Here is a 14,836-nt window from a genome sequence, read left to right on the forward strand (position 1 = left end):
TGAACTGACCCTGCTTTCCTGGCCACCAAACCCACTCCTCCCTTACCCATCTCTGCACCTGACTCGCTGCTCGTTGGATGCTGCCTGAACTGCTGTGCTCTTCCAGCACCACTAATCCAGTATTTGCTTTCCAACATCTGCAGTCATTGTTTTTACCTCACCCCTACTGGAGTGACACTGCAACCAATTATGCCAGGCTGGACCCTAACCAATGTGCCCCACCCCTGCCAGACCAGACCCTACTGCAGAACTCAAACCAAATTGTCAACCATATTCCCAGTTCCCATGAGAACCCAATTTCTCCAACACACCCCAACCTACTTTAAACACCACCGCACACCTGGCCGCCTTGCACCCTAACCCCTTCTCACTTGGCACGCTACACACCTGGCACATATTCTGGTCCATCCAGCATTCTACGCTTGGCACTGCACCACTACACTTAGTTTAAGTGGTTACCTTTTGATGGGTGATGTTAGGTGGTTGTCAGGGCCTTTAGATTTGGGAACAGGGCAGCCCACAAGGGTATGCCTCCCCTGAAGGTTATGCATCACTAAAGAACTGACTGAATGGAAATACAGCTCTGTGGTTCTGAAGGAACCCCAGTCAGAATCTCCCTCTCAGAAATGCAGAACTCCTTCCTTCCATGAAAAAGAATGGCTGGAGTGGCAAGCTGTATGAGTTTGCCATTCCTCAGAAAATCCTGCCCTGGAGCTCAAAATTGAAGTCAGCTCCCCAAAGTGTAGTACCTGAGGGAGTGCCACACTGTCACAGATGCCATCTTTAATTTAAGATGCTAAAGCAAGGCCCAGTTTGTCCTTGTGTGTTAATGAAGAAAAAGGACTTTCTTTTCAATTGCTTCACCAATATGTATCCCTCATCCAATATCACTAAAACAAATTACCTAGTCAGTCTCAGAGCTGCTCGAGAGAGAAAGAGATCTAACTGCCAACTGGCTATCACAGCTCCTACAACCGAGACGGCAATGAAGGTGATCAATCAATAAAGCAATTATCCATTTGGGGAAATCCCAAGTTCTTGAAAGGCACTACAAAAATTCAAGTCTTTTCTTGCTGTTCTGCACCAATTCTGAGCCCTATCTCAAACCTTATGGGTTTGTGGATCTCACGACTTTCCTATTTAAGTTTGATTGAGTCTTTTCAAGAAGGAACGAAGAGGATTGATGGGGGCAGAGCAGTGGACGTGATCTATATGGACTTCAGTAAGGCGTGTGACAAAGTTCCTCAACTGGTTAGCAAGGTTAGATCTCATGGAATACAGGGAGACCTAGCTATTTGGATACAGAACTGGCTCAAAGGTAGAAGAGGGGGTGGTGGCGGAGAGTTGCTTTTCAGACTGGAGGCCTGTGACCAGTGGAGTGCTGATCCACGACTTTTCATCATTTGTATAAATAATTTGGATGTGGACGTTGGAGGTATAGTTAGTAAGTTTGCAAATGACACCAAAATTGGAGGTGTAGTGGACAGCAAAGAAGGTTACCTCAGATTACAACGGAATCTTGATCAGATGGGCCGAGGGGGTAGAGGATGGAATTTAATTTAAATAAATGTGAAGTAGTGCATTTTGGAAAGGCAAATCAGGACTGGATTTATACACTTAATGGTAAGGTCCTGGGGAGTGTTGCTGAACAAAGAGACCTTGGAGTGCAAGTTCATAGTTCCTTGAAAGTGGAGTCGCAGGTAGATAGGATAGTGAAGGCGTTAGGACGTCATGTTGCAGCCATACAAGACATTGGTTAGGCTACTTTTGGAACATTTGTGTGCAATTCTGGTCTCCTTCCATCAAAAGGATGTTGTGAAACTTGAAACGGTCCAGAAAAGATTTACAAGGATGTTGCCAGGGTTGGAGGGTTTGAGCTACAGGGAGAGGCTGAATAGGCGGAGGCTATTTCCCTGGAGTGTCAGAGGCTGAGGGGTGACCTCAGAGGTTTACAAAATCATGAGGGGCAAGGAGAAGGTAAATAGACAAGATCTTTTCCCTTGTATGGGGGAAGTCCAGAACTAGAGGGCATAGGTTTCAGGTAAGAGGGGCAAGTTTTAAAAGGGACCTGAGGGGCAACCTTTTCATGCAGAGGGCAGTGCATGTAAATAATGAGCTGCCAGAAGAAGTGGTGGAGCCTGGTACAATTACAGCATTTAAAAGGTATCTGGATGGGCATATGAATAGTTAGGGTTTAGAGAGATATAGGCCAAGTGCTGGCAAATCAGACTAGAATAGTTTAGGATATCTGGTCAGCATGAACGAATTAGACCGAAGGGTCTGTTTCTGTACTGTACATCTCTATGACTCTAAGTGATGATCCCTGAAGGAATTGTCAGATCTGGAACCAGCTACATCTAGTGGAGAGGTGACTGTAACCATTTCCTACACTGTTCCCAGAGGTGTTAACAAACCTCGCCCCTCACCGAACAGCACTCAGAATTTCCCAGCTGAGGTCAGGTCATTGAAACAACAATGGAAATGTTGCCATGATAGAAGTGAAACTCTCCACCAAGGTATGGAAGTGGAATTTAAACAGCTGGATCTGGAAAACTAGCCACCAGGATACGTGTTCATCAACTAGCCACAAAAAGACATGACCCACTCTCACTAGTATCCTCTCATACAGATGAGGAAGGACACTACTTCGAATGGGACAATACATCAATCCTAGGACAACCCAAACAGAGACATGCATGAGAATTCCTGGAAGCATGGCATTCCAACTGGAACTCTATCAACAAACACAGCCACTTGGACCCCATCTACCACCCTCTGAGAAAAAGAACAGGAAATGACACGACCAACCCAAGGAAACCTAAACACATAAATAGAAAGCGGGTCACTAACACCAGTGCTTCATCCGGAGACTCACTGATGATGTTTCCATGTATGGTGACAAAACGTCTGAAAACTAACCTTCCAGCTCAGCGAGCAAACCTACATCCATGGCTGGATCAATTAGCATGTCACAGTGGCAGTGGCACATCAGAATTTCTTATCACTACAGGAAAGAAAAATTCAATCGGACGTCTCAAACCAATGGTGGAGGATCAAAAGTTGACCCCTAATGAAGAAAGCACAAAGGTTTGAGGCTACGTTTGTCTCAACCCTGCAGTAAGATGTTGAAGCTAACAGCACAGCCCTGGGAAGCAGGACTTGGGAAGACTAGTCCCTCACTACCATGTCAGCAGCTGGCCCAAAGCTGAAGTAGCTATGTGCCATGAACTCTCGCAGCGATGAAGGGGAGTATACCGAACCATTGCTCATGGGTGGAAGGGGTGGTGTGAGCTGGATGTTTAACAGAGACTGACCTTCTTGATCAGATAACACAGACCTATTGAAGGCAGAAGAGGCAGCAATGCAAGTGTAGGAGAGCAGAACCAGTCTTTATTATCCAAGCCCTTACACTTACATCCTGATGTACTCCCGTTCAGTTTTAGACGCTGTTTAAATCAGTATTCTCTTAATACTGGCATTCTCTGTAAGTAAAGAACTTTACAATGTTATTTTGAAGGGAGGGATTCAATTGCTGTACTTATTAAGTTTCTTACCCAGAATTATACATTAACCAAAAGAGAGATTTAGATCACAGTGGTGCTCCAAAGTTCTGGTAAGAGTTTATCAGAAAGAGACTGCATAGAGCTACTTGTATTCTGTAAGGCCATATGGGTATAAATGTAAAGGGAGAGAAAAAAAGTCACTGCATAAAAACATCAGGACTCATTCTGGTGGCTAGAAAGGTGATGTAGAGTGTTACATCAGTATTTGACGACAATAGCATTAGATTTGATTTCTCTTGATAGCTACAGTTCTCCAAGAACTTTGTATCAATGGTTACCAAGGGGCAGCCTTTTGTCAAAGTTACAGACAGCAAGGAAGCTGTTAGGATAATGGGTAACAAGTGAAAATGAATGAAGGGAACACAATCAAATTAACAAGTGTTAGGATAGCTCACAGGGTTGGATGGTTGCTGTTGTGCTGGACTAAACTATGATTCTATTAGTTTGCTCTCACACTCTCTTTCCAATCCACTGTACCAAAACCTGTTCCTCCTTCTCTTTCACATCTCACACTCTGTTCCACTTTGTTGTTTTTCTCATGCATCCAATTTCTCTCATTCTCTTGCTCCTTCTTTCACTTAGTTTTTCTCACAGCTGGCATTCTCAAGTTTCATTTATATTTTAATCAAAATTTCAGCAGCTTTCCCTGCACCCTCAAACCATCAAAATATAAAAATCATACTGCATGAAAAGTAAAGGAGCACTCGCTTTGTTAGAAAATTATTTTACTTATGCTATGATTTGTATTTTCATTCTCCTACGGTAAAATTTCTGTCATTTTGCTTTATTTTGAGTTATGCAATTGTACAAGTTATTTTCTATGTTATATAACCATTTGATTTGATTTTCTGATAAAACGCATACAATAATGTGAACTATTTCCTGCATGTGTAAACATTGTCAATAAAAAAAGAGCCTGAAAACCCTCTGGGTAATTCTATACGCCGACATCCTGAGCTCAGTCTTTCCATCTTTAATAGTGTTTCATGTGGAATTTTATATATAACTTGGGGCAGGAATACAACAGATTTTCCAATGTGTTTCAGATCTACACAAATCAGATAGAGGGGTGATATGGTGGCTCAGTGGTTAGCACTGCTGTCTCACAGCACCAGGGACCTGGGTTCAATTCCAACATCGGGTGACTGTATGGAGTTTGCACGTTCTCCCAGTCTGTGTGGGTTTCCTCCGGGTGCTCTAGTTTCCTCCCACAATCCAAAGATGTGCAGGTCAGGTGAGTTGGCTATGCTACATTGCCTCTGGTATTCAGGGATGTGTAGGTTAGGTGCAGGAATCAGGGGAAAATGTAGGGTAATGGGTCTGAGTGGGATACTCTTTGGAGGGTCAATATGGACTTGTTGGGATGAAGGGCCTGTTTCCACACTGTAGGGGATTCTAATTCTTAAAAAGATGTTTAATTCTGTTAGGGGTTAGAGTGAGTTTGAACTGACAGGACTAGAGATAATTGTTGATATCTGCTGGAGAGGATGCACAAATGCTTCAAGAGATTGAGTCATCTCTGGATGTCCTCTACACACCCTGACCATGGCTTGCCATAGGGCTCAATGTTTGATGAGTAATGCTCCTCAAAGTTAACGCTTCTAACTGAGTGAGAAGCTTATGTTTTAACCTGTTTTCCTAATCAACCTGTTTGGAGAGGTCATTATAGACCTCTGGAGCAGGTGGAACTTGAGCCTGGGGTCTCCCAATGCAGGGATAGGGACCATTCTGGAGCTCTGAGCATAGTATTTAAACTGACATTCAAGTGCTGACTCTGTTGCATTGTCAAACGATGCCATCTTTTGGTGAGATGTCTGACCTCTCAAGTTGGCATAATTTTTTCCACGGTCTACATTTCAAAGAGGTATGCTAAAGCCAATGTTTATCCTTCAAGAAACAGATTATCTAGTTATCACCATTACTGTGGGAGTTTGCTGTATACAAATTGGAGCCAACATCATAACCATAATGAGACTCCAGACAATGCAATGCTTCCTGGAAAGTGATTTGGGAAATCCTGAAGTTATGAACATGCATCTTCCTTCCCCACACAAACTGTTCATGGGGTGGTTGATGGAATCACTCATTTACAGCACAAAGATCATTTGGGCTCAACCCAGTTTCCAATTCTTTGTCCAAAGCCCTGTAAGATTGCACCTCAGATATGTATCCAGGAATTTTTAAATAAAAGAATTGTGCCTCAAATACAATTGCAGGCAGAGAGTCCCAGACCCTCACTACCATAGGGAAAACTATTCTTCTCAATCCCCTTCTCATCTTCATATAATTACTCCAAATACATGGCCTTGGTTTATTCACTTCTTTGCTAAATTAATTCTATCTAATGTGAACAGATTTTGTAAAGTCAAAATCTACAGACAATCGGAGAATCTTGGGAATGCGCAGGGCTGTGAGAATTGACATTTTGATCAGCCAGTAGCAAGGGTCTGGGAGGGGCATTTGAAGGGAGAAGGTCATCCTCTGGAATTTGTGCAGCCAGAATTGGCAACCATTGTCTGTAGATTATTTAAAAAAGGTGCCATCAGCAAGGAGCCTTCAGCACTGAAAAGGTAGTAATAAGCCCTCTGAGACATGAAGGGGGAAATGTGGGGGAGGATATACTGTGTATAATGCAAGGCACTTTCAGGAAGGAGAGCATTTACATTTATTCCACTCCCCATCAAACCATGCTCAGCCTGGACAATCACACAAGTTTAGAAAATTGTAGGGAGACTAGGACATTTAATGAAAAACCTGGGACATTCCAGTCAAATTGGGACATCTCGTCCTTCCTGTTCACTCTATCCAATCTAATTTCATGCACTTCAATTAATTTTCAACTCACTCTTCCTCTATTCAAACAAAAACAAACTTAATCTCTTCTCATAGCGGAAATGCTCCAGTATCTATACTGTACACCTGCCAGTGTGCCCATACCTTTTCTGATTTGTAGCAACCAGAACTGAACGAGTTCTGTAGTTATGGCCTAAAGCCCCATAGGTCTAACATAACCTCACACCCTACATTCTGTCCCTTGGGCAATAAAAGGGGAGCAAGCTTCCTTAACTACCTGAGGGAGAAAGGAAGAGGTGGCAACTAGGAAATTGTCATGCATCAGACTAGACAGAATTAGAGTCATTAGAGATGTACAGCATAGAAACAGACCCTTCAGTCCAACTCATCCATGCCAACCAGATATCCCAACCCAACCTATTCCCATATCCCTCCAAACCTTTCCTATTCATATAGCCATCCAGATGCCTTTAAATGTTGCAATTGTACCAGCCTCCACCACTTCCTCTGGCAGCTCACTCCATACACGTACCTCCCTCTGCGTGAAAAGGTTGCCCCTTAGGTCTCTTTGTTCAGCAACACTCCCCAGGACCTGACGATTAAGTGTATAAGCTCTGCTAAGATTTGCTTTCCCAAAATGCAGCACCTCACATTTATCTAAACTGCCACTTCTCAGACCATTGGCCCATTTGATCAAGATCCCAGGTAACCTTCTTTGCTGTTCACGACACCTCCTATTTTGGTGTCATCAGCAAACTTACTAACTATATCTCTTTTACATAAATGATTTGGATTTGAGCATATGAAGAAAAGTAGTGGATCCAGCGTCTACATTTAAGCCAAACCTGTATCCAAATGGCAACTAACACTGAATCTGAAGTAATTCTGAGATCTAACAGTTAAAAATCACACAACACCAGGTTATAGTCCAACAGGTTTAATTGGAAGCACACTAGTTTTCGGAGCAATGCTCCTTCATCAGGTGATAGTCACTCTGAAAGCTAGTGCTTCCAATTAAACCTGTTGGACTATAACCTGGTGTTGTGTGATTTTTAACTTTGTAAACCCCAGTCCAACACCGGCATCTCCAAATCATGAGGTTTAACACAGCCTGGAAGCAAATACAGAGCCACATCTATGTGCAGATGCAGGGCAAGGAAGGGATTAATGAGGTGGGAAGGATGGGGCAATTTCAGTACTCCAAGTCTGTTCATGCACAGCTGGGAGTCTAGGGTGGTGGAGGAGGGCGGTGTGTGCATTGGAGAAGGGCCTAGAAGAAGCCTAAACCTACAGTCAGAAGTTCTAGAGCATCGTCTGACACTGATGTTTAAGGACCCTCCCCCAGTTTCAGTCTTCATCCTTTCCCATTGAGAAGAGCTAGTTAAAATGGAAAGCCAACTGGACATTGGGATTTAAGTCATTCAGCTGATTAGCTGTGCTCACCTTGTCAAATAAACTGTTCAAACAACACATCTGCCTGAGAATATCACCATAGTGCACTCATTCCTGCTCTGGTGAGGAAGTGGTCCTCACTGGTGGACATGATCACATGACAACTATTCCCAGGTTAGGGAAGTTCACCTCAGTGTACTGGCCAAATTTAAATAAGACTAATTAGTCATTATTATATTGTCTACAGGATCTTGCTGTGCAAATTGGCTGCAGTATTTTTATGTCTATACCTCAACCAGCATAATGTTTTCATTAGATTCCAGACTGCAACTTACACAATGTAAATCATCCAGATGCCTCAGTAAGATTCTGGTCTGTAATTCATCAAATATCCATGAATTTTTATGTAACCTCTGCCCTCCACACCCAGTTTTGTTTGTGTGCTCCAGCTGTGACTCAAATCAGTGACCTGACAGAGATGAGACCCACCCACTAAGCTGTCAATCACAGCACTATGGGTGCGTGTGAGGTATGTTACAGCAAAGCAGCCAGTATCTACATTAAACAGATAAATTCTGACTCAACTTCTCCTCCTTCCCTTCCAGGAACCATCGATGAGGCTGAACGTCAGTGGAAGATGGAATTCCATCGATGGAGCTCCTACATGATGCATTGGAAGAATCAGTTTGACCATTACAGCAGACAGGAGCGTTGTGCTGACCTGTGACCTCCTGCACTTCAGGTTGCGTGATGAGGGAGAAAGTGGAGCCCAAAAATGACCAGCCACCCAGTCTAGTTCCTAACATGCTCCTCTGTGCCCCACCATAAAACTTTGCCAGTGTGTGTATCATCTAATGGCACTCACCTTTCCAAGGCCTGCTCACAGGATTTGCTTCAGTATTGCAAATCTCACCATCGTGCATAAACCTTTCTATACACTGCAACTGGTCATTTCCACTGACATTTTCCTCCTCTGCTCTCCTCCACCCCCAATAACCCACTCCCCTGGCTATGCTCTCATTTTCCTCCTCACCATTCCCCTCTACTGTTCTCTCCTTACCCCATCAACTCTCCCCCACTCCACATCCATGCTCTGTTAACTGGCCTACAAGAATACTTTAGGCCACATGACCTCAGACAAGACTCCAGCCTGAACAGCCACTGACCCAGTGAATCATCCCCAATCAGTTAAACTGACTCCTCAGCACGAGGTACTGCGTTATTATAGCTGAAACTGGTTTTTCAGAACACTGGGAATGGATGTCCACAATTATCACTTGCATTCATAAAGTGTGAAACAAAACCCTAAGATGCATCACAGTGAAAAAAATTTTAATGAATGGTGGTTTATAATAATTAACAAACCAATAATCTGCTCAACCCTGAAGTGGGATATTTCTCCATTCCCCAGCACTTGACATGAGTAGTATAGCCACACAGAGGTTTTTGTATTGACAATTTCAACTGAGCTCCTTCGTCTTATTGACTAATCAAGTCTCACACTCTATTCCTAGCATTTACTATTTCCCTAATGTATTTAAGTAAAAATTCCTGCCAGAAGTGGGCAGTAGCACTCCTACCTCTGGATCAGAACGTTATGGAGTCAAATCCCAATCCATAGACGTGAATTCATAAGGCAGGCTCACATCCTGCTGCACTGCACCACACCACAACGAGTGTCACTTGTCAGATGATTCACAAAACGGAGATCCTATAGAGAGTTGGGGTTGAGAAAGGGATTCCCCTACTAACCTTGAATCTTCCCACTCTGATAGTGAGGAATAAGACCATAACTCATAGCAGCAGAAGTAGACCATTCAGCCCATTGAATTTGCACTGCTATTCAATGAGATTATTATCAATCTGCGAATCTCAACTCCATTTTTCTAGCTTGTCTCCACAACCTTCGATTGCCTTACTGATTAAACTAGATCCCCTGGAGTATGGAAACAGGCCATTTGGCCCAACAAGACAACACCGACCCTCCAAAGAGTAACCCACCCAGACCCATTCCCCTACCCTATATTCACTCCTGACTAATGCACCTAACACTATGGGCATGGCCACTTCACCTGACATGCACATCTTTGGACTGTGGGAGTAAACCCTCGCAGACACGGGGAGAATGCGCAAACTTCACACAGTCACGCGAGGCTAGAATCGAACCCGGGTACCTGGCGCTGTGAGGCAGCACTGCTAACCACTGAGCCACCATGCCACCCCAAAAATTTTATTTTAAAAATGTCTATCTTAGCATCGAATATTCTTAATGACCCAACCTCGACAACTCTCTGCAGTGAAGAATTACACATATTCACTAACCTCAAGAAACTTCTCATCTGCCTTTAAACAGGTGATCCCTTATTCGAATACATTGATAAACGTTCATTTCCGAAACAAAACCGTCTCAGTTGGAGGACGGAATGGGGAATTGCAGGTCCTTTAAAAATCAGGTTGTTGCCCCCCACCTGCAATCAAAAACCACAATCAAGAAAGACTACCCCTCCCACATATTACAGCAAAATCATTCTAGGTATATATACCACCTTCACTCACTGGAGTTGTGCAAAGTTAACTTGTGGATGGATGCAATAGAACTGGCATGTCTGTGGATCCCTGCTGACACCCTATTATACCACTCAATTGAAACTGACTGTTCCTCAAAACTTCCCTGTGAAAGATACATTGCTCCAAGATATATATTGTAAAATTATTTATTTGTGTTTTTGTCTGTTTTTTTGTAAGACGTGGTGTCTGATGTGTTTTGGGGTTCTTTAATGTTGCTACTGTGATGACATTATGACAGATTTAAACAAGGACAGAGAAGTTTGTGATGGAAATATGGACAATGTGCTACTGAAAATGGAATCACATCCATGCATTCTGGTCCAACGATCCCAGGTCGTTTCCTCTGCCCTGAAGTTCAACTACGTCCTGAAGCAGACCCGCTACTCCAGCCACATCATCCTCCTCAGTACCTGCACAACCAACTGATCCCACATGGACTCCAGACTACATTCAGACCATCACATTTTGGACCTGATCAGGACAAGCAAATACATGGTTCTCCCTTCGGATCCTCTGCTCCACCCTCGCAGCCATGCGCCAGCACCTACTCTCCTTGTAGTCAGCCTTGCCCCAGCTCAGGGCCATAGTCTCCCAGACCTTCAGAGGACCTCTGCTATTCTTCATCCTGAGAAGGATCCACACACAGCAAATGCTTTCTCTCCAGCTTATCGAACATTAAGGAATGCAAGTACACCAAACTCTCAAGTACTTCCTTCGAAACTTGGGATTCCTCGACTACTCCAGACTGTTACCCTGGCCTCCAGAACAGGTCAGAGGCCATTCCCACACAGCCGCTACAGCCACTGCTACTGCTGTTAATGACAATTTTAACCCCGCCATCCCACAGACCGCGGCCACTACCGACCCTACAACCTCTATGATCACTACCAGACCCACTGTCGCCAAAACCTTCATGAATACTGCCCTCTACATCACTTCCGCTACCTACACCACTTCCACCCCACAGTCACTGGTACACCAACAATGAGCATGTGACCCCCGCACCACCCCCGCCCAGTGGTTGCTGCTGACTGTACCATTTCTGCCCCCCCCCCGCCCCATTGCCACTCACCCCAGCCCACCACCCAGGTTGCATCCACAGACAACTCTTCTGCGAACACCACACAGAACGTCCCTTCAGCCCCTGCGGGTGCCACTGAACACCGCTGCTGCTCACGTTACTTCCTCCCATGATCCCATGACCACACCTACTCCAGAGACACAATCTCCACCTCCATTTCTAACTCCAGCTCTACCCCTTCCCCCAGCCCTGCCGAGTTTTTAACCATCACCCCAGACTTCCCCCTCACTGAAGATAAATGATCAGTCTCACCTTTATCCCACTACACCCCCAGGTCAACAAATTTCACACATGTTGTAACATCAAACTTCTACACTGTCACCGTGCTTCCTTTTTCAATTGGGACCCCACCCACCCTCAGAGGACCCCTTCTCCCATCTCTAACATAATCCATCCATTTGGACACCCTGCGCTGGTCTGGTACCTGCCCTCAAGCTCTTTGTCTCCAACTACCACCATGACACTGACTGCCTCAACCTGTCCAGCCCTCTCACCCACTTCAACCTGACCCCACCCAAAACACAGCCCTCCACTCCCTCTGCTCCAACCCCAACCTCACCTGCGGGGAAGCGCAGTGCTAGTTTGGCACACCAACCTCTACACTGCTGAAGCCTGGTGCCAACTCACAGACACTGCCTCCTACTGCCCCCTCGACCACAGCCTAACCTCCCATCACCAAACCATCATCTCCCAGACCATGCACATCCACAGCCTCCATCCTCACTGTCTGGGAACGCCGCACAGCCCAGACCTCCCTCTTACCCAAAAATCACAAACCTGACTGCCCAGGGTGAACCATTGTCTCAGTCTGCTCCTGCTACACTGAACTTGTCCCCTCATATCTTGACACCATTCTGTCCCCCTTGGTCCAGGAACTCCCCACATACATTCGGGACATGATCCACGCACTCCTCCTCCTCCATGACTCGCATTTCCCAGTACCCAACGCCTCATCTTCACCATGGATATCAGTCCCTATTCACATCCACGCACCATGGTGAAGGCCTCCGAGACTTCTGTTTCTTCCTCTCACGCCAACACAACCAGTATCCTCCACCAACACACTCATTCAATTGGCAGAACTGGTTCTCAACCTCAACAACTTCTCCTTCAAATCCTCCCACTTCCTTCAGACCAAAGGGACAGCCATGGGCCCCAGCTATGCCTGCCTCTTCATCGGATATGTGGAACAGTCCATCTTCCGCAGTTACACCGGTACCATCCCCCACCATTTCCTCCACTACATTGATGACTGTATCGGCGCCACCTCATGCTCCCATGAGGAGGTTGAACAGTTCATCACCTTCAAGAACACCTTCTAATCTGACCTTAGGTTCACCTGGACCAAATCGAATACCTCCCCTTCCTGGACCTCTCCACGTCCATCTCTGGCAAACAACTCAAATGTTGATTCTCCTGCTCTTCGGATGCTGCCTGACTTGCTGCGCTTTTCCAGTGCCACACTCTCGAAAGGAATTAAGAACCTTAGGTAGATGAATAGATTAAGGACAATCCCAAATTCTCCAAAGGCAGGCCAGAATAAACAGAGAAATTGTTCCCTTTGGTGGAAGGGTCAAGAACCAGAAGACAGATTAAGGTGATTGACAAACTAAATTCAGCTGGTGGTCAGGATCTGAAATGCATATAGAATGCAGTAGAGACAGATTCAACCATGACTTTCAAAACGGCGCATGGACTCAATAACCTCCTTGTGTGCTATGACCATTGTGTAATTCTAAGATAGGATCTCTATGTTCAACATCTTCACATTGGAATGCAGGAGTCCTGCCAGTGAAATCCCACTGACACCCACATCAGATATTGCCCCTTCTATTAAACTATTCAGTCAAGACATTGCATATTAAGCATGTAAAGTGAATGTATATTGTCATGATACAAATAATTGTGCACTTTTAAATAAATTTATTCTATCTATATTAATAAATAGATGAACTGTTCTTCAATAGAGTTCATTGCTGTAATGACTGAGCGGACATATGCCCTAATAGTAAGTGACCAGTTTGGTTGGGAATCAGGTAAACTAGTCTGCCCAAATCAGAATGTCAAGATTGGAGTCCAACTCCAAACTTGAGTGTGCTATGTAGGCCGATAATTCTACGGCTGTACTGTCCCTGCAGCAAGGTCTGACTCCCTAAGATTAACTTTGCCTTCCCTACTGCTCCCAGTTCAGCACATACTGCTGTTTGTATCCAACACAACTCCAAAGGGCTCCCATTTACCCAATCCTGGACCCCCATGCTTTAGTCTTCCCCATTTTGCATAAGACAGACAGCAGTCAATTTGTTTTCCAATATGATATTATAGCCCTAACTTCCACCTCTGTTGGAGTGATCCAACTGCAATTGGTCCCACAACTACTGTCTGTATAACAAGTTGATTTAATAATTTCATCACATCTGATACTCCACACAAGTCAACTAAATATTTTCTACACAGTGACTAGCATCCAAAAGTTCAAAAATAAACTATCCAAAAAGTGTTTTGGGATATTGAAATTGTGAAGGACACTCAACTCCAAAGAACCTGTACACACACTAAGTTTACACTGAATGCAACCGATCCCAGACGGGCACTGACAGCAGTTGTGAAGATTTCGCTCAAAGTCTCGCCATGTCCCCAGCCAAGCTGTTCCAGTACAGACACAGTATTGGCAACTGTGAGACAATGTGAAAAATTGTCCAGATATTTCCTATACACAAACCCAACCCAATTACCGCTCTGTCAGTCTACCCTCCATCCACGATAGTGCTATTCAATGTTACTTGCCGACTAACAACCTGCTCACGGACACGTGGCTTGGGTTCAGTGCAGCTCATTTCCTGAACTCATTACACAAGCTTGACATCAAGACAGCACTTCACACATCAAAAGGCCCTAGCAAAACAAAAAAAAACAAACAAACAAACAGTCAGTTGGAGCGATGGGGAAAACTCGCCACTGGTTGGAGTCATAAATGACATTAGTTGTGGTCATTGAAGGGAAATAATTTCAGCTCCAGTTCATGTCTGCAGTTCTCAGGACAGTGTCCTAGCCCAACCACCTTCAGCTGATCCATCAGTGACCTTGCCCCCATCATCAGGTTAGAAATGGGGATATTCGCTGATGATTGCATAATCTTCAATACAGTTTGAAACTTCTCAGATGACAAGAAACATTCACATTTCACAAATGCCAAGCAAAGACCATATTCAATAAGAGAAAATCTAATCATCATTCTTTGATATTTACTGGCACTGCCTATTAATTACGGACCAGAAATTAAGCTGGACAAGCTGTATAAATATGGTGGTGACAAGCATACACCAGAGGCTGGGATTCTTGCAACGAGTAACTGACCATGCATCTCCCCAGACACCTTCGCCAACAAGACACAAATCAGAACTGCGACAGGATACTCTTCACTTACCTGGATGAATGC

At 44.5% G+C, this 14,836-nt stretch overlaps 1 protein-coding gene across 7 annotated transcripts in view; it reads left to right on the plus strand.

The window, feature by feature from the left end:
* LOC140492615 (acetylcholinesterase-like) overlaps positions 1 to 13,342 on the plus strand; it is a 69,937-nt gene extending 56,595 nt beyond the window's left edge. For 6 of the 7 annotated variants that reach the window (XM_072591627.1, XM_072591628.1, XM_072591631.1 and 3 more), the window contains one exon: positions 8,354 to 13,342. In XM_072591627.1, the coding sequence (XP_072447728.1) occupies positions 8,354 to 8,475 (122 nt within the window). In that variant the 3' untranslated portion in view covers positions 8,476 to 13,342. Of the gene's footprint in view, positions 1 to 2,629; positions 4,470 to 8,353 lie in introns of those variants that run through there. The other variant, XM_072591634.1, reaches the window with a different exon arrangement.
* Positions 13,343 to 14,836: the final 1,494 nt, after the last annotated feature.

The sequence above is a fragment of the Chiloscyllium punctatum genome, chromosome 21 (assembly GCF_047496795.1).
Source record: "Chiloscyllium punctatum isolate Juve2018m chromosome 21, sChiPun1.3, whole genome shotgun sequence".
NCBI classification, from domain to species: domain Eukaryota; kingdom Metazoa; phylum Chordata; class Chondrichthyes; order Orectolobiformes; family Hemiscylliidae; genus Chiloscyllium; species Chiloscyllium punctatum.